This window comes from Contarinia nasturtii, unplaced genomic scaffold (genome assembly GCF_009176525.2).
Source record: "Contarinia nasturtii isolate CC-2019 unplaced genomic scaffold, AAFC_CNas_1.1 Cnas_scaffold_187, whole genome shotgun sequence".
NCBI classification, from domain to species: Eukaryota; Metazoa; Arthropoda; class Insecta; order Diptera; family Cecidomyiidae; genus Contarinia; species Contarinia nasturtii.
In genome coordinates, this window is record NW_022197544.1 from 8,034,967 (window position 1) to 8,061,003 (window position 26,037).

Sequence of the window (26,037 nt, forward strand, 5' to 3'; positions counted from 1 at the left end):
ATGTTCGACACATTTTCGGTGGCTCTGTTAATTTATATCGGCTCGTATAAATCATTTGAAACTAAATACAGCTCCAACCGAACTGTTTGGCTTATTTGAACTTTATCGAATTGCGTCATCTGTTGTTTGTATGCTGTGCGAATGATCATCATCATTCGTTTCGTTCTCTTTCGATTTCGCTATGAAGCCATATAAACTCCTAACTGGTTAAGCAAATAAGGCTGATCGACTGCGTTTGTACTTAGGCGCTGGTGATTGGTGCACTGCGAATGTAAAAAAATGTCTCGATATTTGGCCAAACGATGACACACAAAAGAAAAACGAAAAAGAACAAACAATATTGTGCAAGAAAAGAGAGAAAGAGGCAGAAAAAATACGCAACAACGGAAATTTTCAAGTTTCTCGGAACCTATTCACTTTTTGTTTACAAAACGGAATTTGAAGAGAGAAAAAAATGTGACAGAAATCATTAGCGATCGTTGATAAATGCGTGTACGCACTAAAAATTGATTCGATGAATCCAATAATAGGGACGATTGTTGTCGTTATCAAATTTACATTTGTAACATTTTACAATTGGCTCGAGGCTTGTGGTGTCAATTAAATATCGATTTAAATAAAAAAAATCGTCACTTTGACAGAAATAAACGACATGCGATCACAAAACAAATGGTCACACACACACACAAACAAATACGCTTCAAAACGGTCTCTGTAGAGCGATATTGTGTTTGGCCGCATTGAAAACAATTTAATGGCGAATGATTTATAATCATTATTATTAATTTTCTTTTGTTCAGTTCAGTGCGGTCCATGTTTGAACTGAAAATTATGTTTCGATATAGAGGAACTGCCTCTATGAAAAGTTTGGAAAAACATTTGAAAGACGAAAAAAAAAACTAAAAGAAATACGCGATACGATAAAAAAACACACACAATCGATTTTGAAGTATTCTTTTTGAAATGTTAAGAATGAAAACATTATGAAGACATAATGCGTCATCGCAATACCAAATGCAAATAATATAAATGATTCTTCAAATAGACACACACACAAAAAGAGGAAGCGAAAGACTACCACACGACACAATAGTCGCGCACATTGAATTTTATGAAAAATTTTGAGAAACAAAAACAAAACGAATAGATACACACATAACAATCACACGGCACAATGACTCATTCATTTTTTCAGCGCAAAAGGAAAAGGTAATGGAAGGAGAGGAAAAAAAGCAACACACAAATGAAATGAAATTACACGGTGGAGTTGAATAAAAATAAGTCGCATTGAAATTAAAACTCGTGAGTGAACGTTCTTGTCGAACGACAGCGACTGCGATGAGCACGAGCGAGTGAGCGAACAGGTAATCGAACGATGAGTGAGCGAGTGCGCATTTTATTTCTCTACTTACCATTTTTGCATATGCAATGCATCCGAAAACAGCCAAGCGAACAATATAGCCCGTCTGCTTGGAGTTATCGCATAAATGAATTCAGTCAATCGTTGGCTATGCCAAATTGTCATTCTTTCCGACAAATCGCCCGAAATGATTATACCATTTGAAAAAAAATTTACGTTCATCGACCATTAAGTCGTGTGTGTGTGTGTGTTGCTTCATTGGATGCAATGATGATTTAGTGACGCTGAAAATTACTTCAAAATATTGTCCATTAAAACCACAATTGATAACTCTCGGACGGAAGTCAAAAAACTTAATCGAAACACACAGTGAGACGACGAAGAAACAATCTTTGGTTTTAATTATTTGAACATTGTTTTAATTGCTGTGATGTGATAATTTGGATATTTTTGTGTGCTCATGTAATAAATACCTTCGGGCATTTTACATTGTTCATCGACTAAAAAATTCATAATCATTCTGATTATGCAATCAAAAATCGGTTGAAATGTGTGCGTATGTCCGAGTGATCCTCGCAATTTATCCAAATGATTGATTTGTGTTGGTAATCTTCATGACACCGCATCGCATAACAAAGAGTGAAGGAAACGACACCGAAACCATTACATTCAAACATAATGTTGATTGTTTCAATTTTGCATGCTGTTTGATTCACTTCGTTCAAACATCAATCGAAAATGTCTTCCATATGCGATCCAAACAGAGAGAAAATTTGATTGAAATTCGTTGTGTCCAAACACATTCGATGTAAAAAGAGAAAGAAAATGATGTGTTTACAATTGCAGCTAAAACCACACACACCACATATGTCATAACAAAGCAAATATTGAGTCATACAGTTTGATCGATTTTTGTGTGCTTGAAACGATATGTTAAAAATATACACACATACGATAAATGAACATCTCTCGCGTCAACAGTCTATATACTCGGTTCATGTATATTAAAAACACTTTTTTTATAAAAAAAAAAAAAAAAAAAATAACATGGAAAAGTCGTTGAGTATGCAAAAAAGTTGCGCGAAGTTCGTTGATGCTCTGCAATTTATCTTATTCATCGAATTGATCGTTCATCGTTCACAAGTGTTTTAACGATTCGCTGCGCGGAAAAGTTACGATTTTTTTTTACTAATTCGTGTGTGTTTTTTCCATTTCGTGTAGAAAAATTCAAAGAAAGTGAAATGAATTGATTATAGATTCAAGTTGAAAGGGAGAGAAGGAAATAAATCGAATTGGACAGATCGAAAGAAAGTAAAAATATAATAAATATATTATTATTATTTGATATCGTGATATAATCGAGTGATTTAGTGCTTTTTTGTTCGTGTGTACGATTGTAACTGAACGGATGAATGCATTATCGAATTGATATTCAAATCAGATCCATTATGTCTTTTATAAGATGCGATCGTCGATTTGTTATCAAACATGTGATGGTCATTTGATCGCATTGACTGCAACGACACATTTAAATGAAAGTTCGCATATTATTTCTTCCGCTAAATTTCAAACGAACATAAATTTATGAGGATATTCATGTTGTACAACATTAGATAATAAGAAAGTTTTTTTTTTTCTGTGTGTATATGTGCAAATTCGAAACGAAAACGAAAAAAAGATTACAGAAAAATAAAAAAAAAGTATTTGAAACGAAAAGTATTGGAAAGCAATGCCTGAAGCAGAGATTCCATCGTTTCTTCAGTATGGCAATAAGAGCAAAGAACCAACGATTGTGATAGTTGGCGATGGTCGCAGTCGAGTGCGTAAAGTGGTGCGAACACAAACGAGACATGTTACTGTTGTCAGTTACTCTTCTCGTCACAAAGAATCCAGCACTCGTACCAGCCATCATGTGACAACAGTCAGGTAAAATAATAACAAAACATCATTTCCAAAGCAAAAAAAAAACCACCATTCATCGCGAATTCCGTCACAGGAAATTATGAAGAGAAGAAAATGAAAAACAAACAATAAAAATGAATATGCAAAACCAAAGATATAAAACTAAATACAACAATAAACGTTCACCAATTATTTAGCAATGATTCAGGGCTATTTTAAGACAATTGTTTCCCAAAAATGGCATAATTTTACCATTTAGAGAAACGATACCCGCGAGAAAACTTCCTCTTCTTTTTCATCATCAACGGCGCTGCTGTTTATGATAATCGCGACAATGATGATCGTATTGGTTGAGTACATATATATAGCATTTTGGCACTATATGAGAACATTTCCTCTTCATTGTTGGGATTTGTCTGCTTTGACCATTGTTTTATATCATTTTTTCTTTTCTACTTCGTCTGTGTTTTTATTCTGAAGCAGTTGTGTGTGTGGATGCGCTCACAAATGGATGCTAAACATTTTACATTTTATTTATTAAATGATACGTGGTCGTGGCGCGCTTCACATTTTAAGCGAATAAATGACCAAATTTGAAATCGTTTTTTGTATTCATACACTTTTTTTAGTGGGAATTGATCTTTGAAGCGAAGACATTATGAAATCAATATGAAAATTGCAATTTTCAATATTTTCAAGTGGGCTTTTTCTTTCCACAATATTTAAATCACCCAAACTAATAGTATATATCTGGGAATTTGTATGAGCGCGGGTGATAGCTTCACAAACTTCGTTTCAACTCTCAATATGGCTTTGGAGAAAAAAAAGTCGAAATAAATTTGACGAATTCAATAAATCAGGTGATTGCATTTACAATGTAAATTTTTCGAACCTTTTGAACGAAAAATCATCTTCGTGTGTGTCGTATTTCGAAAATGACAGCCAAAATGATTTGAATTATGCATCACGAGCATCATAGCAATCGAATAATGTATTGAACCGTTTCTACTTTGGCCTCCGCTAAAAACGGACGGACCAATTGAGACTTCATTCAATTCGGTATTTTCCGCAACTGAATATAATTGAAACTTCAATATTTCGTTTTTTTCTCTCTTTACCTTTCGACATCATTCTGTTCGCGGTGTGATTGTGCAAATAGCCATTGCAAAAGCAGAAACGTTTGACCATTGGCAAACCAACAAACAAAAAAAAATACACCGCCCCGATGCAGTTTACAAACATGTGATGATGATTCATAATAATAATCGTTCAACGTTTAGATCACTTAATATATACTGGTAACCTGTCTCGAGTACGCTAATAACAATTTCGTGGTTTGTTTAATTTTTTTGTGCAACTCAATTTCGGTGCGATGCCGAACATGAACATGAAAATGGAGAGTCAAAATTATATAAAAAAAAGCGCGTGTCGAGAACAAATTGCGGAGAGAAGCCAACGTTTGAAGCAAAAAAAAAAATATAATTTGACAAGATAAAAAAAATATTTCTATGTCGCGACATACCTTTTGTAATAATAAATTCACACAGTTCACAAGCATCGATCATCGCTATCGAGAAGAGCGAATGTGATCGTCATCGTTGTACAAAGTGCAAAGTGTACTATTGAAAATGTTGTCGACGGCCACATTTGTCGGTTGCTACATTATTTTTTTTCTACGCGTATTCTCTTCGCATTGACAGAAAAAAAAACATTGCAACAGAAAAAAAGCACACGACAAAATAACGAAACAAAAATGCTTGAATAAAAGCTAAATTGCTAACGAATGTTGAAAACAAGTACAAACGCGAACAACATAGCAATAATAATAACAATAATGAAAAAAAAGAGATAAATGAAGAAAAAAACAACCTTGATAATAATTCGCACACATGGAAATTGTGAGTCAATTTTCTATAGAATCTGCTAGCAGTCGGAATTCGGCAAATTCGAATGAGAGAACGTCTCTCAAACATCAACGAAATCGATTATATGCAAATATGCGTCTGTCGTGGCTTTGAAAAAAAGAAACACATTACGAGACGAGAGAGTTAATCAATTCCAAGTAGAGTGTGTTCTTTGAAAACGGCATATTCTCGCAACCATGCGTTGAGTCGTGTGTGTCATTCAAGGGTCATTTTCTGCTAGACATCGGAAAATACACACATTCATAATTCAACCTCAAACTAAAAACTAGTTCAATTTTAAAGTGAGCAAGTGAATTTCATGACTATACATTGTATTTCTTGTTTGTTTCAATTTTTCTTGCTAAATTGTTTTGATATGCTTTGTGTATGTTCTATGTATATCGTACACATTGGCGGTTAATGACAATGCCATGTGTCGATGCGACAAGTTGCGGCCTGTGCACTTTTTTTTATCTTGTCACACAACACTACATTTTCGTGTATTGCTCACACTGAAATAAAGTTTCTCATTTATGTATATATATATATCATATATGAACATTATTTTCGACTCATTTCGCTTTTGTAAATGTCTGCTTAAACGGTGTCAACATTTGGCATGTTGATTTCTACTTGTTTTTTTTTCTACTTGCTTTTTAATTTGGTTATTCATTTCACTTGTGCAAAATTCGTGGGTTATTTGGTTCATTAAAGCACAGATAAACAAAATGGAGTGCAATCACATTTGGTTTTTTTTTTTGAATGAGTGCGACAGAATGGAAGGGGAGCTAGGAAGGGGGTCTCAATGAGCGAATGCTAGAGAGAATGAAACTGACGTTCTGAAGAAAGATTGTGTTGTGTTTTTTTTTCATCAAATTAAGCTTGAATAAAACGCGTTTCTTATTATACGCTCAATTCATTGAATTCTATTCTATACATCGACGTTAAGTGAACAACGTCAAGTTTGCTGGTGGACTTCAATAAAAATGAGTTTTGCTCGTCGACTTGTCACAGTTACTATGACCGCAACTGTGGTTCGGTTTTTGTTGTTGTTTTGCTTTTCGTGAAAACCGAGTTGTGTGTGTTTTTTTTCTCTCTCGTTACATATATGGCGAAAATTGCTAATACTTTATATTGCCTTTACGTTGAGAAGACCAAATAAAATGTTTGCCACCCGTTCCGTTTGATGAAGTTGATTTTTTCTTGTCAAACGTTTCTTCCATCGAAATTTAAATGCCATACGCGTACCAAGTTGATTCTCATTTGTTCAAAAGCACTTACCAAATTTGGTGTGGCATAATCGTTGTTAATTGCAATTAACGATAAAAGCGATCTTATTCCCATCTGTACGGGAACGCAATCGCACGCTCAATGACTCCAGCTTGACGAGTCGGACTCGCCTGACTTTGGGGCGGGAGGGGAAAAAGAGAGAAATTGACATAATAAATCAAACTGGATAGAGTTTGATTAAACTATCAATGGATAGTGCATCGCCATTGAACGATATGATGAAAAGATGCACTTTTCACATGAAAATCGAGTATCATTCATTCACTCCTTCATATATAATGATTTTTTTTTTGTACTCCGTTGATCATTTGAAAACATTGTACACGATCGGTTTATTCATGTTTTACGTGTAAGTCGATCGGAATTGGAATTTAAAGTGAATAAGAAAATAATCACGGTATATAAGCAAAATGCTTGCATAAAGCAAAAAATAGATGGAAAATTGATTACGTATTATTGCGTGCGTATATGTGGAACTTCCATATGCTGTACAAGTTATGCTTATCATTAGTATAATGTTTGTAGATGGGCGTGTGTGTATGCGTGCTTGAGTATGTCTGCGCGATTAACTAATGCACTGTTCACGATCACTGCAATTGTTGCACAGCTCATTTTCATTCTAATTTTTTTTTGCAAAAAACATGCATTTTCGTTCCATATCGTCATTCAAACAGAACTATTTCTCTGGTTCGCTCGCAACATCGTGGCGATTTGTTTTTGAAGACGCAGAAAGAATGAGCAACAAATGACAAACCGGCCGCTGTCGAACTGACGCTGTTGAATTGTAGAGTATTGCTTTGTCCGTCTATATTTCCAGAGTGTTGAAAGAGTTTTCATTCTGGATTTCGTACGCCGATGAAAGTGGAACAACTTTGAAATGAAATATGAATGCTAATGCACGTGTGTGTGTAGAATGTTGCGAGTACGGCAAACGCCGCGCCGCGGCCACAATGCCCGTAAACACCGTTCGAAACGCTAATCTAGCGAAACGAGATTGGACAATATATATATGTAATATACTTTGGATTGGTTTTATTTTTCCTCTACTATTTGTTGTGTATTTCTTTTTTTGTTGTTGTTGTTATATGTGTAGCGATCAATAAAACGTGCAGTTAACGGTTGTTGTTCATATCGATTTAGAACAGTGCTCTAAATTTTTGAACATGCTTTACCCGGAATCGACGTTAGCAAAATAACGACATCACGATTCATGTCTTAATAAAAAAAAAACGAAAAAAAAAACGGTTTTCTGATTCTCCATGCAGAATCGTTAATCAAATGGTCATGTTCACATTGAATCAAAGTCTTCAATTCCAATAATTTATTTGCACATTTTAATTAATTTAATAATAATGAAAGGAAAAGTGTGGAATTGAAAAATGCAACGTGTGCATTCATGTTGAAGTGCATATCATTAATTTGTGCCCCTATGTGTGAAAATGCAATCAACGATTGTAAAGAATGAAAAAAACATCGACACGTGCAAACTTTTTTGAAGTAATTCATTCGAATTGAATAAGAGGATGCCATGTATAACAAACGAAATTGCAATGGGCATGTGGCAAGATAGTTTTTCGTTTTTATTTTTAAGATCTCATTACGGCACTTGGAATTCTACCTAGTCATTGTCAGCGTAGAGAGGCTGCTGAAAACATCTTTGCAACCGAATTGAATAGTTTAAGAAAAAAGAATAAATCAATGGACAACACATTAAAATCAATAGCTCATTCTGCGCTCGTCTTTACTGAACAATCTATAAAAATATCGAAAACAAACTAAACACTTAAAGAAAAACTGATGTCCGTTTGTGTGCAACGAAAACGAGACAAATGATGAACGACTCAAGAAACTAACGACCATCTGCCGGGGTTCTTTTTTTTCACTTCTTCTTTATGACATAACAATTTGAAAGGATACGTCCAATACAAGGCAACTAATGATGGGGCTTTTGATCCATTTCGGTTTATCAGTTATTAAATGTAATCAATGACTGGCACCATTAAAATACGTATACGGTAATCAATGGCACTCAAAAGGAGTCAGAAGTCATTGAAACTAGTCGATTCAGCGACCATAATCAATCCTTTGGCTCGCCTTTCGATTCATTCCAATTTTCCGTTTCAAACCACCTAATCTCATTTAATGCGGATCTGATTTCGTTTCGCCGCATCGATTATTGTGTATGCGTGTATTTTGATTGTTATGCTGCCACATGTTGTTCTCGCTTCGATATTTGTATTCATCGAATTGAATCGATGAAGAGAAAAACAGCTACAACACCAGGTGCATATTGTTATGTTGTGTGTTTTGGGCTTATCTTATTTATTAAGAGTATTTTTTGTTGTTGTTGTTTTTGTTGAAACAAATATATTCATCCTTTCCCATTGGTAAAAAAAAATCACCGACCCGAAGCTGATTTTTATCCCAATTTCACCTTTGCAAAAAAAAATATCAAAACACCAGGCAATCGAAGCAAATTTCGACAATTATTGTCAAAGAATGAACGAAATGCATATTCAGTTCTACGGCATTTGCACTTCAAAACTAAATTAATGATAACTTCGTGAGTGTCTGTTGCTCTTTGCATTGAGTAATATTTGTGTTCACCTGCCTTCAAAATTGAGTGCCGGCAACTAGATGAAATGATTAACAACAAAGTTCAACAATCCACATATCTTTTGTTTTAATACATTGAACCGCACAACGCCCATTAAGAATATGCGGTGGATGTGTGTGTTTATGTATGTTTATGCCTTTGATTCAGGTGTTAATTGCATTTAATGGCAATCGTAAACACTTTCCGGATCAAATTGAGCAACCGTTTTGGAATACCGGTGCGATTTGGTTCGTTCATGCATTTGGTGCGCATGCAAATCTGTTCACCAGTACAGGTAAACATTCAAAATATTTTAATAATAATATAAATGATTAAAAATGTATTTTGGGAAGCACTAGAACCAAAAACGGTGTTTTTGGGAGTTTGAAAATTGTGAAGAATTGATTTTGATATGCTTTTGGCCCATGCATTTCCTTTCTATTTGATTATTATTTAGATATTGCACATTACACACAAAAGACATAACAATGAAACCAAATACACATACACATTCCAGTCTTTTTTTGTTATTCGAATCGAAAAACGAAATCTATTGATATTGTAGTGAATAAAAAAAGATTTGCCAGAACGAAAAACGAGATCGAGAGAATGAAAACGCATTTATTGAAAGAGAATCGTCAAACTTGCATGCACAAAGACGAGAGAACAACAGACAAAGAATAATGACCGAGAGAAGAAGAAAAAGTGAGAAACGGAGCAGAGAACGAAAATAGGAACCAAGGATTTAATGTGCACATTACAAGGACTCTCTGGTGAATATCTATTTTCTCTATTGCACCGATATTCGGTGTCGGTATTGTAATGTCAAACATTCAAACAGCTGCTACTGCTGTGCTTATGTGTCGCACATTCAATCCCGAGCTCAATGTTTTCGATTTTTTTCATCTCTCGATTCATTTCCATTTGCCGTGTGTGCGTGTGTGTCTGTGTGCTTTCTGGTTTTTTGTTGTCTCAATATCTCAAAGAGTATTCTTGTCGTTTCATTTCTCTCCTTCCAATCTCTGTCGGGTGTTGGTTTCCAGACTTGAAAATGCGCCAATGGACACATGTTCAACATTTAAAGCGTGCAAGTTCTTCGAATATTTCATTCGAGTTGAAAATACTCTTTTTTATCGCTCTGATTTCAATTTGTTAGACGAATTCTTCTATCTGTTCGATGCAACGGCAGCAAACGGCACCAGGCGTTAAATGCAATTTATCATTGGTCGACACAGCACACAATGTGTTTGGTTTTTGGAATGCACAGTGCAATGCAATCAATGTCAACAGATCGAATTACGGAATGTGCACGAAACGACGGTCAAATGTGACATTCGCCAGATATTTCAACATCGCAAAAGACCTCCATGTCGGCAACTAACTAATTTTTTCGAATTGCATCCAACAAAGTTTATACGGTTTGAATTGCATTTGGATCAGGAGCAAGAGTAATTGACTGAATTCGATCGCAAACACATGCATATATTTTCACATGACATGCGAACAGGTTGCACCAAAATCCATACATCGAGGATCAAGTGTTCTGAGATAAAAGTGCAAAATACACATTCAAATACGAAATAAAGTTGCTTGAAACGATTACCACTTGTGGATAAAACACCGAATTGTGTCTACGATTCTTGCTATTGTTGATCGGTTGAAATACGTGCGACTTCATTGGGATACACATCCGCAAACGAAAACGATCTAAATCATTTAAATGTGCGACGAAGCACGTTCAATATGTCATAGATATTTATTGCCGAACCGAAACAACCGTATGTTCATCGAAAAATTATTCGTATTTGAAAATGGTGATTTTCTATGAGATGTTAATTCCCTTGCATAATGTCATAAATACAATCGATTTTTTGCCTCTTTTTCACTCATTCTTCCTCCTTCGCTCATTCCTCCTACAAAACATATACAGTAAAGTACATCACTTACAACATTTGAAGTGCATTCATTTTCAATTTTGTTTACTCTCATGATGCATATATTGAGTTCTTGTTCATATAACATTATTTTCCATTCACATTATTTCGATTTAACAAAGTTTCGGCTTCTTCGCTTCGCTTAGCTTCTGAGAAGCTGAATGCATCAACATGTGCACTTTAGTACTTATTAAGTGCATGTTGATATTTTCGCTCGCTCTCTCTCTATCTCTCTCTGTGTCTCACTTGCTCGTCGTCATCATCGTCTTCGTCGTTAATCCGAACGAATCGCGCACACACAAAAACCATTCACAGCCTGCACTGAGAGTTTTTTTTTATTATTATATTTCCATAAATCGTATCGTGTATCGTGGCACACATGCGCCATTCACCCATACGCTTCAGGTTTTTTTGATGGAAAAAAATCGAGAAAAAAAAACACAAATCCAAAAGAAGATAAACATTGAACATACAATACGTTCGAAATGAACCAAATAGAAGAATAAATTTATTCTTTCTTTTATGGGCGAGCAGCTGTTACACTTTTTAAATATTGAACAACGAAAATGAAAAATAACAAGTTAACTGATTTGATATGTCTTTATGGTTCTTTCGATTTCTTCTTCAATTTTTTTTTTTTTTTTTTTGGTTTTTCGGGTTTTGTGCAGCCCATTTTATTTTGTGTCTTTTCAAAATATTGTATTTCAAGACATGTAGAGTGCAATTGCCGTGAGCATGTACCGAACCCGATGAATCAAGATAGCAATGTGTTGGATAGAGCGTATATTGTATTCACAAAAAGAATTGCCTTTGCCAATACAAAAGAAATACTTTGGAGTGCATTGAATTTTGTAACGCAAACAATATCGGTATAATATGGTAGAAAATTGAGTCGAAAACGGAGACCCAAAAGAATCTGTCATTATGACATCTCCAAACACATACACCGTTGTGAAAAAAAATGCAATTATAACGTGTTATTGTCATTTTTATTTTCGATATTATATGTTCAATTTGGACGATTCGCTTTTTGAAAAGACGAAATTCGCTTTTTCAGACAATATCGATTTTTGGGTTCATCTCTTCGTATACAGTTATTCAAAACGTAACTATGACGAATCAATATTATCGAACATTCAGCTCCATTTTCTGTGATTCGAAAAAGAAGAGAGCATTACTCATGCTGCAAAGATAAAGACCGTCTTTTATTCATATTAAATAAAATAAGTTCCGGAATCCTTTTTTTTTGCGTTTGTCCATTTTCGGTGGGGGTGCGCACCACGCCGGATACATTTAGACATTAGATCACAGTTAATTACTGTTTGTTGCAATCAATAGTAGTCACCAGTGAGAGATTGTGATCGGCATCTTTTGTTTTGGTAGAAATCACACAGTGTGTGTTGTTAGTTTTTGCGTTCGACCGAATGCAACTGCGAAGAAACAATTAGAGGCGCATGGACCAGCCATCCGTATCGATTACAGACAGAACCATTTCAAAGACGAATCGAAAACAATGAAACGAAAAGGAAACGAACGACGCAGTTGGTCATTGGTGCATATTACCATTACAATTGGCGACGAAACAAGGATTGTTCCAAATATCAGTATGCAACATCATTTTGTTGTCGATAGTAAATGTACATTAACACCATCCAGTCAATGTTGAACAGATTGGCAGTAGTCTCGACCAAACAACACCAACAAACATGCTATGCGAGTCTTTCAATAGCAAAAACGGCATTTGTTCAGCATTGCCGCCTTTCTTTATCTCTTTCAGTTTTTTTCTATGTGCTCATTCGTGTACATTCGGGTAGGCTCTATGCAACGTGTGTGTATGTATTTCTCTCTTTCGATGTTTTTTTCTTTCTTCTTCATCGTGCAGTTGTCTTCATTCCTTTTTATCATGTTTTGTTTTGTTTAACGTCCGTGCGCGCTTACATGTACCTTTTCGGGTTTCTTACCATTTTTTTGTTGTTGTGTGTGTGTTATTTCGGCTATTTTCAATGTGGATTCAAACAGTTAAAACAGCCTCGATGACTGTGTCATGCCATCAGTATCACAACACCACCACACCAAGGTGGATGCACATTTTGAGAGCACAGGACTTTGAAAAAACTAAATTAATCGTCACTTCACACTATTTACGAAGAAATTGGTGCATAAATTTTAAATTTCGTTCACATGCGTTCAGTTAAGTGTGACGCAGTTCCCCATCGAAATAAAAAGAAATTAGAAAAAGAAAAAAAATACAGCCACTTGTCAAGGACTTGGAGAACTACAAAAGGGGTCGAATACTATTTATCAAATTTTCCTTAATTGACTCAATAAAAAACGAACATTTCCGCTAAATTCAAATTTTGACGTAGAAAAAAATACGCGGGTACCAAATGAATTAAAGACGTTTCAAGTGTATCAATTCCAAAATACATTCCACTTTAAAAAAAATTCAAATTAATTTTTGAACTTGAACCACTGTGTGATAATTTATAGTGTGAAACCGAGCATATTGTGAACAAAAAATTATGTGCATTTCGATCATCAATATAAAGCGAATCTGTTGAATTAATTATAGTGAATAAAAAGAAACATATCTGAACATAATATGTGTGATTATTGAAACACAATGACATTACGATTGTGATTTGTTTGTGTGGGTGCATTTATGATAAATTGTGTTGCCACACTTAGTAAATAATTTGTATAACATTTGTTTGTCAGAGTGAAATTGATTTTGAATATTGTTATCTTTCGGAGCCAAGCTCATTAAATACGCAATCAAAATGATAATATGCATATCTGGATTCATAATTGGGGGAAGGTAAAAAGACGCCGCTTTATGCTTAATCATATTTAATAATAAATTCATATTGTACACCTCTGTAGATTAAAACGCATTCAATTGAGAATGAAACCGACAAACAATAAGACTCTTATCGTTAATTTAATCATCAAAAATGATTTAACACCTGCTTGTCGGTGCTCGCTTTCGCGCAAATACGTTTTGCTCGGAAATTTCGGTGAATCCACAAAGCGATATGCAATGTGTGTTTTCTCTTCAATCTCTTTCTCTGTCGCGGTTCTGTTTTAAAATTTTGTAAACAATAGCAAATTTTTTTTTATAATGGGCGACAATTCGATAAATGAATACAAAACGTGCTGGCAGCTTATAAACAGTTTGCATGTAAATATAGAAGAAAAAAGTAGCCAGTATGGATTTGCGTGTCGAAAACGTAAATCCGAATTGAATGAAACGATGGCGAAAAAAAAAACGTGATTGACACTGACGGACTGTGTGTGTTAATAATTTCAAAGTCTGACTCGTTTCGTTTGCAATCACAATTAGTTTGTATGTAGACAACGGTTTGGTTCGATCGCGCTAATTCGAGAAAATTTATATTTATTCAATTAATTGTAATCGGAAATTGATACCGACTCTTACCATTTGCTTGTCAATTTATTTAATTTCCAAAAAATAAAAAAATACATTGGCATTGAAGGAATTCTTTTACAGTCGTGTGTGTGCCGCTTTGTAGGCCACACCAATCGATAAAAAAATTATTTGGTGTGAAATTGCAAATCAAATTTAAACTAAATGGAAGTATTTTCGCTGTGCATACGTCTATTTAACCAAATCTGTTTGTGTCGATTGTGAGTTGATGGTTTTAATATTTTATTTACAATTCGAATTAAATCTGGGTTAGATCAATTCCAAAAACAATATGTGTCTGTTTACATTTGGTGTGTCTGTGTGGCTAAACAACACAAAAGGACGTGATCATTCATAAATTGGAAACATTTTATGAAATTGATGAGCGAATCAACGTGAATTCAAGCGAATAGACATACGCGAAAATCATTCATGCTTATGCAAATAAATATGAATGTCAAATTGAATCTTATCAGAAGACTGTGTTTATTTAAAAATCAATTCATAAGATGGATACATTCGGTTGTGAATGGTCTCTCTACACCGAATCAATATTCTCAGCATCATAAATTGGCATTAAATCATTGCGTACGAAAGAAGTATCAAGTGAAAATGTAAAATAATAAGATGAGAAAATTTACATAATCATGGCATGTTGTTTTTTGTGGCTGATTGAAATGTATTCCGAAAAATTGATTGTAATTCGTGTATTTTAATTTGCAATTTGTTTTGTATTTGCAGTTTTCCGCAGAAAGTCGCCGATCGGCCATCACCTGCATATGTTTATATGCAGCAACAGCAACATTATATACCGCCACCACAACAGGTGATGTATCAGCAAATGTGCCACCAGGTGCACAGTGGCAATGGACATCAGGCATCTGTTCATACGCTCAACAAAAAGGGTTCCATACGAAATGGTGACGTACTCAAACGGACACGAACACAAAATGGGTAAGTTCATTAACATTGTTTAATTTTTTTTTGTTTTCGTTGTTCTTTTTGTTTTGGTGTCTGCATGCATGTGCGTATGTAGACTGTGTGTGTATGTGCTTATTTGCACTGCTTTTTTTATTTGAACGATGCTCGCATATCCGAATACATAAATCCATTTGTCGTGCAACAGTCATTACGACTTAAGCCCTTTTTATTTTTAAGCCTGGCGCGTTGATATTCGCTCAACGAATTGCAATATGTATGGTGAAGGGACAACAAATGTTAAAAACGTCAGTGTGACAATAAATTAAATTGAAAAAAAAAAGATTGACACAAAAAAGGGCAAATGTTTTTCGGCATACAAGTTTTGGTAAATCGATATACAAACGACACATTATATTTATTTGTTTTCATTTGGTTCTTTTCAACGAAACATTCTGCATTCTTTTCCTCGTGTCATTTTTTGACACTTCCAATGTTTTAAATGAACCATTTTAACTATGCATACAATTTGATCTATAAACAACACTTATGATTTCTCAAGAGACCGCCTTGAAGCTGAATAAACAAACACCAGCGTAATAGACGCTTAGAGTTTGTTCGTCTGTTTTCGTTGCATTTCAAAGAGGAAGAAATACAACTAAAATCCTTAAAATAGACATGGATTTATATTTTTAGTTGCACGATTTGCCTAAGCGACAACCAGATATGACAGTTCAAGTGTACTACGATCGACGCACATTTTCAAATTTAGACCAAACCGAAGGAATGAACTAAATCATCTCGAATATTTAGTCTATTTTTTTCACACAAAATTGTATTTTCCGATTTCTCGACCAAGAAAAATCGCGTTTTTAAATTCGATGACATCAATTTGCTAGCATCATGTTTGCTAGACTGGTTGTCATATGCTCTTCGATCACAAATTTGTGTCAAAGTTCTTCAAAAAAAAAAAAAACCGAAAAAAAACTGAAAGAATCATAAAAATGTTAGTTCCCGTAATTTATGTTTAATTTGAGAAGAGTCTCTCTCTCTCTTGTCGATCGGACCACGGGAATTCATAATTTTAAGTCGCCAATTGGCCGGTAAACGATCGCATTTGCCTAGCCGCGTCAACAAATTTTTATCACAACCACAATCAAATTCAACAATCGGCTTATTCCGTATCAAACGACAAAACCGAATTAAAATATACAACCAAGACATATTATCAATACATTTATTCATAAAAACCGTCTCTTATGTCTCGTTCTCTCATTCGTTTCGCTACACAGTTGTACGTTGATTTAATTCGTTTGTTCGTTTGTATATCGCTGAGATTCATAACAAAGAATTATGCACTAATTTCAGTTTTATTCTTCATTTTTTTTCTCTCTGTGTGTCGCATTCACAATTCTTGGCCACGATGTGTCGCATTCAGAAACCGAATGAAAAAAAATTGAAATATAAATACATGTGCTTGTGTACGCGAGTGTATGTGTGTGTGTGTGTGACTATAGATCCGACCGTCGTTTCCGTCTCATAATTCTCGAAGTGCGAACGAATTAACGCACACAAATGAGCAAGGAAAATTTTTGTCGACTCTTGCTCTGCTCTCGCTCTGCTCTCACTCTCTGCCACAGAACACCAAGTGATGATATTTTCTTCTTTCAAGTTTGTGTTGTTGTTTTTTCTTCAGTAGGTTCCATTGCGTTTGGGTTTTTACAGAACCAAAGAGAAAAAAACACACATATTTCGAGTGAGAACTAGTGAGAGAACGGAACGCGACGTCAACGACAACGAAAAATTTCGGCTGGTATCGAAAAAGAGAATAGATCTCATCAGTTGATGAAAAGCGGCTCCGCCAAACACACATTAAAAACGAAAAAAAAAACCACACACAAAAATTAATTTCAAAATTCACATTGGAAATCTCTGATCAATGTACACATTAGAAGGGACTGCGGTTTATCGACGAATGTGTGTGATTTGTTTTTTGCTTCGTTCCCAATTTCGTACCAGTTCGGGCCGAGCGATAATCAAATTCAGCAGAATTGATAAAAGAGAATTATGAGTTTTGTGTTGTGTATGTTTTGGGTGTTTAGTTTTAATTTTGGTGCCAGTCGAAACAGTTTATGTCAAGAGCGAAACCACAGAACACATTTCGTAAACATATATTTGTGATTTTGATCGTTTAGTTTTATTGTTTTAATTGAACAGTGTTTTGTGTTCTTTGTTATTGAATGAAGAAATACAGAATCATCGGAAAACAAAGAGTGTAAAATCAGCAAAACGTTAATTAACGTGACGTATAATCCTTGCAAGTGAAATCGTTTGAAAAAAAGCAAAATCGTCAGAAATAAAACGCGCCTTTGTTGTTTATTATTTGTTGGTGATAGGTGTACTTTGTTGTCAGATCACGCATTTTCGCGCATGAAACAAACAAAAAACGCAAAAAAAAATTAAGCCAGATGCCAAAATGAACTTGAACTGAAACGAAATTTGAGCGAATCGCACATTATTGTATATTCGAAAGATCCATTTACATAAAGCAATCAAATTAACAGCATCATTTTTCTATTTTTACCCCATATGAATGCGCACAATTATCGTAAAGTGCAGAGAGTGTGTGAAATTGTGCATCACACAACACGTACCATACTGTTTTTTTTTTTGTTTCGTTGTTGTCTGTCTGTCTGTATGTCTGTATTCAGTGTTATATTGCGCGAATTTTCCGTGCTGCATTTATGCCTAACGAGGTAAATAGATGTGCAAAAGCGCCCAATTGAAATGGAAAGATGAAAGATTTCACATGCGAACAACTCGCCGAAAAAAAAAACGAAGAATATTGCATGATATTCAGTTATATGTTCATATCTCATTCAATGAAGGTTTTGTTTTGTTTTTTCTTTGTTGTTGTTCATTTAGCAACACACAAAAAAAGTAAGCAACAACAAATGCAATCTATTATGTGATTCAATAGTGGCACGTTTTAATGAATCACTGCGAATAATGAATATGTATGTTCCGTATGAGTGTTGCACGGCACTCTCTCTCTCTCTCTCTCTCCCTCTCTCTCTATTGCAACGAAAAATGGACCAGTTTTCACAAATGGGCAGTCAATAAATTAACGTGAAATAATTTTGAAATTCGAAAAACCAAACAAAGTTGAATAGTTCAGAAGCACACTCACACACTCATTTCCTCGTTGCTGACGAGATCGTTTGATACCAGCCAATAGATGACTTTAACGTTGGTTTGGTTTTTTGGGCTTGACACTTTATATTTAAAATGCAGTCAAGCCAGTTCAACCGAAATGATAACAGTGTAAACTTTAGCCATCCACAAATTCAGATCATCAACATTGTTTTGTGATTGTTTTGTGGGTGTTGATTTAATGGGCGCATCAGTTTTTGACGTCAACTCTCAACCCGTTCAGCATTGTTTGCAATCAAGCCGTTCAGCCGTTGTGAATAATCGCTTTTTATAAAAACAGCAGCAATGCGACTTTGTTTATGCAATATTGATTTTATATTAAAACCGAAAAAGGTGCTGACCATTTTGTGACGCGTGTTCCATCGCCAAATGTTATAACAATAACAAATGATATTTAAGCCAAGTCATTGCAAATGCAACACCACTGATGTCACAAAATCTATATGACGCATCGCAAATATCCATGAATTGTTTAGCCAATAAATAATTGTTTATTTATTTGATGAAATAAATGTGACACTATGTATGTACAATGTAATGATTCATTTCATCAAGGCGAAATATTGAACCCATTTTCACAAACGCCAGCAACTTTCATATTCTAATTTAGTCACAACGACATCGAAAATTGTTATTAAATTGTTTATATATTTCATGGTTTTTTTTTTAAATACTCGGTCGTTTGTTTTGATGGTGTGATGAGCTCGAATGGAGGAGCTTGCACAATTTTTTTTTTAACTGCGCTTTACCGCGCTTTATCTTTCTCTCTCTTGCTTTTTTAATGCGTTTCGCCATTTCGTCGCTGTCTCTTGCCTCAATTGATATGGGAGAAATTTTGTCAGTTGCTCCTGCAAAATATCGCATTTTGTTCAGTTCATTCGGTGTCAAAGCGATCACTTTTCAACAATCAACTCAATTCATGTCAACTTTTGACAGAAATGTCTATTTCCGTACAATATGGATTCGTTCGATTTTGATCGACATAACGCGATTGAATTTTTTAATTTAAATCCCTTTATGCACATTTTTTCAGCCATCGTGAATTGTTTGCTTTTATTATTATTTTTGATCGGACAATGACTTTATGCTAGTCAACGTATGCCTATATCGGATATATAGCATGTCAAAAAATATAAATGTATTTATAGTAAATTTGTAATTAAATTATGTTTAACGATGCCAAATATAAAACGTGCCTTACGCTGATATTAACGTCATCGAATTCAAATGCAAATCCATTTAACTATGAAAATACGACGGAAATCAGCGTTGACGATAGTGATGACGATGATGATAAAACATTCAGTCAAATCGTACCAGTGGTGAATGATACAAATTCAAGTGTTGAAATGAATCAATTGTCACACAAAATGAATCGGACTATTGTTCACAGCGAATCTTTTAATGAATCGTTGAATAGCAACGAAACAATAATCCCCATTAAGTGTTTGTCACGTGATGAAAGCAGTAATTCAGAAAAAATTCTAAATACCGATGCAACAACAGAGGCTAATAATATCAAATATTGCTGTACGCTTGAAGTTAAATTCGTATGGTATGAATGAATTTGGAAAACAAACGCGGCCAAAACTATTTGAACTACATTTTTATTTTACATAATTTTCATTTTCCTTTGAATCCAAACACATTTCGGTTTTTTTGTGTGCATTTTGAAAAAAAAAAAAAAAATTCTTTACTTTGAATTGAAAACACCCGAATTACGTGATTTTATTATGAGTTTGTGTAATTTTCTATTCCGACAGGTATGAATTATCGCAAGATTTATTAGATAAGCAAATCGAATTGCTGGAACGAAAATATGGAGGAATTCGTGCTCGCCATGCTGCCATCACAATTCAAAGAGCGTTTCGACACTATACAATGGTCAAAAAGTTTGCATCGATCACAGCAATGGCTAAAGCCGAAAAGCGTTTGAGCCGACGCTTGCCATTGTCCACACAACAAACGCAGCCACAACAACAACCGATACACAGCTCACCATTGGCGTAAGTATAATCCTTTGTCTTTTTTCTCTCTTCCTATTAATTTTCCGCACACCTAAAATGGTGTTTAAATGATAAATTGTAAGGAAATTCAATTTTTAATCGATTTTTCACGAAATTTATTTTGTTTATAGCGAGGATGTGCTTAGTTCATCGTATGTGTCAAATGTGAATGTAAGCGCTGGATCTGAGTCAGATGTTAGTATTGGTAGCGGTAGCCAAAATCGTAGTGCATGTGGTGGAATGGTAACACCATCCAGTTCACGTGTCGCACCAATTCGATCGATGTCGTTGCGTGAACGGCGCAGCATGGATGCATCATGGTCGGAAAATGCCAATCAAGTTGCAGAGAATACAAGTCACGTCAGTGGAAAATATCGCATTCACGGACGCAGTACATCCGGTAATGAATCGAATAGCCCAGTATCGAATGCGACCGCATGGACCAAAACCAATCAACATTCACATCCACATGTGAATTTATTGCATGCATCTGAACAACATTATCACAGTTCGCCAATTCAACAAAGTCCCTATCAGCAAATGCAACACACTCATCAATATCAACAGCATTCGAATTCATATTGTCAACAAGATATCAGCTTGAATTCCAGCTCACAAATTGACTCATCACACTCATCGATGAATTCATCGTGGAGTTCACAAAACCAAAGTCCAATGCAGCCATATTATTCAGCCCAACAGATTTATATGCGGCCACGTACCAGTACAGCACATATGATTCAACAACAAAATAGCAAACGTGTGCCACCTGAAGTGCCGAAACGAACCTCATCCATTACATTGCAACAGCGTGGTTATGATCCAACCGGACGTGCAATTCGGCCAAATGGGTAAGCTATTATCGATGTCTTGAAGCGAATTTTCGGTGAAAAAAACATTTTCCGTATTTCAATTTTTCTCCATTCGATTTAAAGATTGTGCAAAACAGCTGAAAATGGTAGTCTTAGTTCAGTTCAGTCATCTGGAAGTGATAGCAGTGCCGATCGCATGCATTGTGACGTTGGCTCAGATCGTTCAACATCACCGCAATGGAAGCGAAAAGGTAAAATATTCAATTTTTTATGGCAACCAAATAAGATCTTTTGCGTATAATAACAAAATTGTATTGTATTTTTACAGTTCAATCTCCAGACCATATAAGTTCTGGTTGTGCATCAGCCGATGCTGAGTATTTAAATTCACACACCAGCGCCGCTCAATATTCAATGGAACAGCATGAGCCGTTAGTCCCCACCACAAGCTACAAAGTATCCGAAACAATTCGTAAACGTCAATATCGTGTCGGTTTGAATTTGTTTAATAAAAAACCAGAAAAGGGTATCACCTATTTGATACGTCGCGGTTTCTTAGAGAATACACCACAAGGTGTTGCACGCTTTTTGATATCGCGCAAAGGCTTATCGCGACAGATGATTGGTGAATATTTGGGCAATTTACAGAATCAATTCAATATGGCCGTCTTAGAATGTTTTGCTGGTGAGCTGGACCTTTCTGGCATGCAAGTCGATGTGGCGCTACGAAAATTTCAAGCCTATTTCCGGATGCCGGGTAAGTTATAATTCAAGTGTATTCTATTTTTTTAATATCGATTTATTGGATTAATTGAATAAAACAACATTTTCGAAACCAGGTGAGGCACAAAAAATTGAACGTTTAATGGAAATATTTTCGCAACGTTATTGCCAATGCAATTCAGATGTAATTGCACGACTTCGATCTTCGGACACCGTAAGTTTTAATTTCGGATCATATTTCCCTTAAAGATTTATTTTATTTAAAAAAAAAACATTTCTTTTTTTTGTTTCTTCAATATAGATATTCGTAATGGCATTCGCCATCATAATGTTGAATACCGATTTGCATACGCCGAATTTGAAGCCAGAGCGACGAATGCGTGTCGAAGATTTTATAAAGAATTTGCGTGGCATTGACGATTGTCATGATATCGATCGTGACATGTTGGTTGGAATTTATGAACGTGTTAAAGCCAATGAATTCAAACCGGGCTCCGATCATATGACACAAGTGATGAAGGTGCAAGCTACCATTGTGGGTAAAAAACCGAATTTGGCATTGCCACACAGGCGTTTGGTGTGCTATTGCCGGCTTTATGAAATACCCGATATCAATAAAAAAGAACGTCCCGGCGTTCATCAACGCGAAGTATTTCTATTCAACGATTTATTAGTTATCACGAAAATTTTCAATAAGAAAAAGAATTCAGCAACATACACATTTCGAGTTAGTTTCCCATTGTGTGGCATGGTCGTTACACTTTTAGATGTACCAAGTAAGTGTTTTCACCTTTTTTTTCATCTAAATCATTTTTTATCTCGTCCAGAGCTGGTACAAGCACCGCGGACACTTTTCTTGTAAGTGCTGCTCTTTGTTGCATTCAAGTGCTTGAACAAACTGTTCGAATAAGAGTGGACACTCACTGGTACCCGCACTTCTTCGGTGCCAATAACAGCTCTGCGGTTACGCTGAACATTTATTATAATTCTTTTTTGACACATTTCAATCATGCTAAATGTGAATCTATTTATTTGAAATCGTCATAGATTATCCATATTGTATCCGATTGTCACAAAAAGTCGATGGTAAAATTTTAGTCACGTTTAATGCACGTAATGAACATGATCGTTGCAAATTTGCCGAAGATTTGCGCGAATCGATCAGCGAAATGGATGAAATGGAATCGTTGCGTATTGAAGCTGAATTGGAACGTCAAAAATCGGCTCGCAGTTCACGTAATGGCGGCAGTGCCAGTTCGGAGAATCGTGATTCAGGTATGTGTGTCTGTCTCAGTCTCCTCTTCCATCCAATTTATTTTCAAGCAATAATCGAAATGTGTCATTTAGGTGTTGCAGACGTCGAAGTTTGTCCATGTCCATATCAATCGCCACAAAATGAAACGCACACAGAGGCTCACTTGAAACGAAGTGCATTAAGTAACTCATTATTGGATATGCACGAGCAATGTAAGTGTGATGAACACTTCAATATGACAATAGTCTGAATTTGAAATATATAGATAATTAGGATATTTGTTGCGTCGGATGCGATCAAATCTAAGAGCCAGTTTTATTTTGAAATGCAAATTTTATTACCATATATACAAGAATATTCTAAACAAAACAAAAAAATAATGTTAAAATAAATAATAATATGATTATTTTTGGTTTAATTTTTCAAGCGTTGCATGTAAAAAATTACTCTGTCTTTTTTTCATTTGGCGTGAACAAAATTTAAATATTTATAATTTCTAATGTCATGAATTGGTTTCTGTTTTTATTTTATTTATTTTTTTGTTTTTGTTGTTTATTATTTTCTCTCTTAATTTCTTTATGTATTTCTAGGACGATGAGACTAATCACTTTTAGAAAAGTGTTAAACAATATCAAATCAAATAAATTGAAAAAAAAAAAAATGTTTGCAAATTGTGACGATAAATCGAAATGCAAACACAAAATCAATTGGAACATTTCAGATAATCGCCATTCAAAATGAATCTTAGAAGCCAAATTGAAAACATAAAACAATATTCAATTAGTATGAAAATGTGATAAATAAGTTTGATTATACAGCAATTAAGAGGAGGAGACAATTTTAAATTTTGAAAAAGAATAGAGGCTTACAATTATGTTTTGATTAAATGCAAACAGAAAATTATTTTAAATTATATGCACAACAACAACAGTACAGAACACACACACATACATTTTTTTTAAATTAAAAGTAATATCAGTTCAAATTGGCCAAATGTTCAAAGTTCCGATAATTCGAATTGAATTAGTGTCACTAGCTTTTTTTTGTAAAACAATATGAACGCCAATTTAAGCGTCATTCATCTTTTTACCATTTCTATTTGTATACGTTCTCATTTGTTTGAAAAAAACTCAACAACAGCAACTGTATGACTTTATTTTTAGTATGTTCATAAATTATGAATCATAATAGTGCATAATGTTCTATTTTCTTTTTATTTAAATGCAATTTAACCAATTGAACATTAAATATTTTGAATTAATAATTAAAATACATATGAAGTGTGTGTGTTCTCCTATAAAAAATTATCAAGTCAAATCAATACTAAAATTGTAAATAAAATAAAGTAAAATGAAAAATTGTTCGGAAATGGAAAAAAAATTGGATTGAAGTAACGCCTGTCCTGATTGGACAAAAGAAAATAACATTTAAATTTTAAAACTATTATTATTATTATAATTTATTTTTATTATATTTTCAAAATTCGATAAAATAATAATAAAAAAACCAAGAAAAAAATGTAAAAAAATATGATGATTTACACAAACACTACACACAATTTTTGACTTTAAACCATCACACACACATACACATTTAAGAAGTAAACAAAAAGCAGCAGATATTACGGGTTGATTTTCATTTGTTGATTCTCTTTCTCTTTTTTCTTCTTTTTTTTCTCTCTTCTGTTCTTTCTCGCATCGATTTGTTGTGTCTTGCAGTCGTCTACCGATTTTCTAGAAAAATGCCTGGTGTTATTTACTGAATATGTGATAATAAAGCGATTTAGCTCAAAACGATAGAAATTAAAAGAACGACAAACCAAAAATCACACACACACACACTCTCAAAAAGAAATAATTATGAAATTAGTCAAATTGTTCATCATTTTCGTGCCGATGGATGCATGTCTCGTTAGATATCGGCGCACCGTAGATTAGTTGTATTCCTTTTTAACGCTCATCGACTGAAATGTGATGCCAAACAAACAAAAAATTATATACACATAGATACCTGTTGTGTCAAGAGAATGGAGCTGCGCTAACGAAAGGGTGCAATGAACATAAATATTTAAGCAAATGAAATCAATCAATTTATCTAAGTCACACAAAACTGCGGCCCAAGCAAGTAAATATGATTTCTATCTGACTGTTTCTATATATCTCTCTAACTGTGTCTCTATTCACTTTCTTTATATCTTAAATATATATATATATATATATATATATATATATCGATTGCCTGCCTCCCTGTTTCCTTATTTATTTTTGTGAACAAATGGCCATTATGTCCACCTTTGATATATATGTATAAATCAGTGACCGGTTCGCGCATATTTCTATGCCTGATAGCTATGCTAAGCATAGCGGAGACGCAAGCCGCAACGCACCCGTCACCATTCGATTCGAGCTATATTGTATGCGCACGGTCGTCTGCATAAACGAACATGTGTATTGTTCATATAGAGTGAACGGCGATGCGTCGGTTGCGTTTGCGGCTATGCTTGGCATATCTATGCTACCTAGCGTATTTAGGCAAGCAAAGAAATATGCACAAACCGGTCACTGGTATAAATACTCCAAAAACACATTGACACACGCACATACATCGAACATCCACAGTCAAATATACGTTTTTGTTTTCTCCCACTTGTTAAGTACTCTGTGTAAACTCTTGTTAATCTTTAGAAAAAATGATTGC

The 26,037-nt window shown here is 34.7% G+C and overlaps 1 protein-coding gene across 9 annotated transcripts in view; it reads left to right on the forward strand.

Moving 5' to 3' along the window:
• The window catches only part of LOC116351856 (IQ motif and SEC7 domain-containing protein 1), a 71,161-nt gene extending 45,684 nt beyond the window's left edge, over positions 1-25,477 (forward strand). Inside the window, exons 1-11 of one of the 9 annotated variants that reach the window (XM_031784022.1) lie at positions 2,655-3,286; positions 15,155-15,367; positions 20,308-20,550; positions 20,682-21,401; positions 21,486-21,613; positions 21,691-22,119; positions 22,202-22,299; positions 22,387-22,861; positions 23,133-23,360; positions 23,433-23,552; positions 25,059-25,476. In XM_031784022.1, the coding sequence (XP_031639882.1) occupies positions 3,090-3,286; positions 15,155-15,367; positions 20,308-20,550; positions 20,682-21,401; positions 21,486-21,613; positions 21,691-22,119; positions 22,202-22,299; positions 22,387-22,861; positions 23,133-23,360; positions 23,433-23,552; positions 25,059-25,102 (2,895 nt within the window). In that variant the 5' untranslated portion in view covers positions 2,655-3,089 and the 3' untranslated portion in view covers positions 25,103-25,476. Of the gene's footprint in view, positions 1-2,654; positions 3,287-13,050; positions 13,805-14,529; positions 14,635-14,853; positions 15,064-15,154; positions 15,368-17,053; positions 17,415-19,577; positions 20,100-20,307; positions 20,551-20,681; positions 21,402-21,485; positions 21,614-21,690; positions 22,120-22,201; positions 22,300-22,386; positions 22,862-23,132; positions 23,361-23,432; positions 23,758-23,930; positions 24,002-25,058 lie in introns of those variants that run through there. The other 8 variants (XM_031784052.1, XM_031784045.1, XM_031784038.1 and 5 more) reach the window with 8 other exon arrangements.
• Positions 25,478-26,037: the final 560 nt, after the last annotated feature.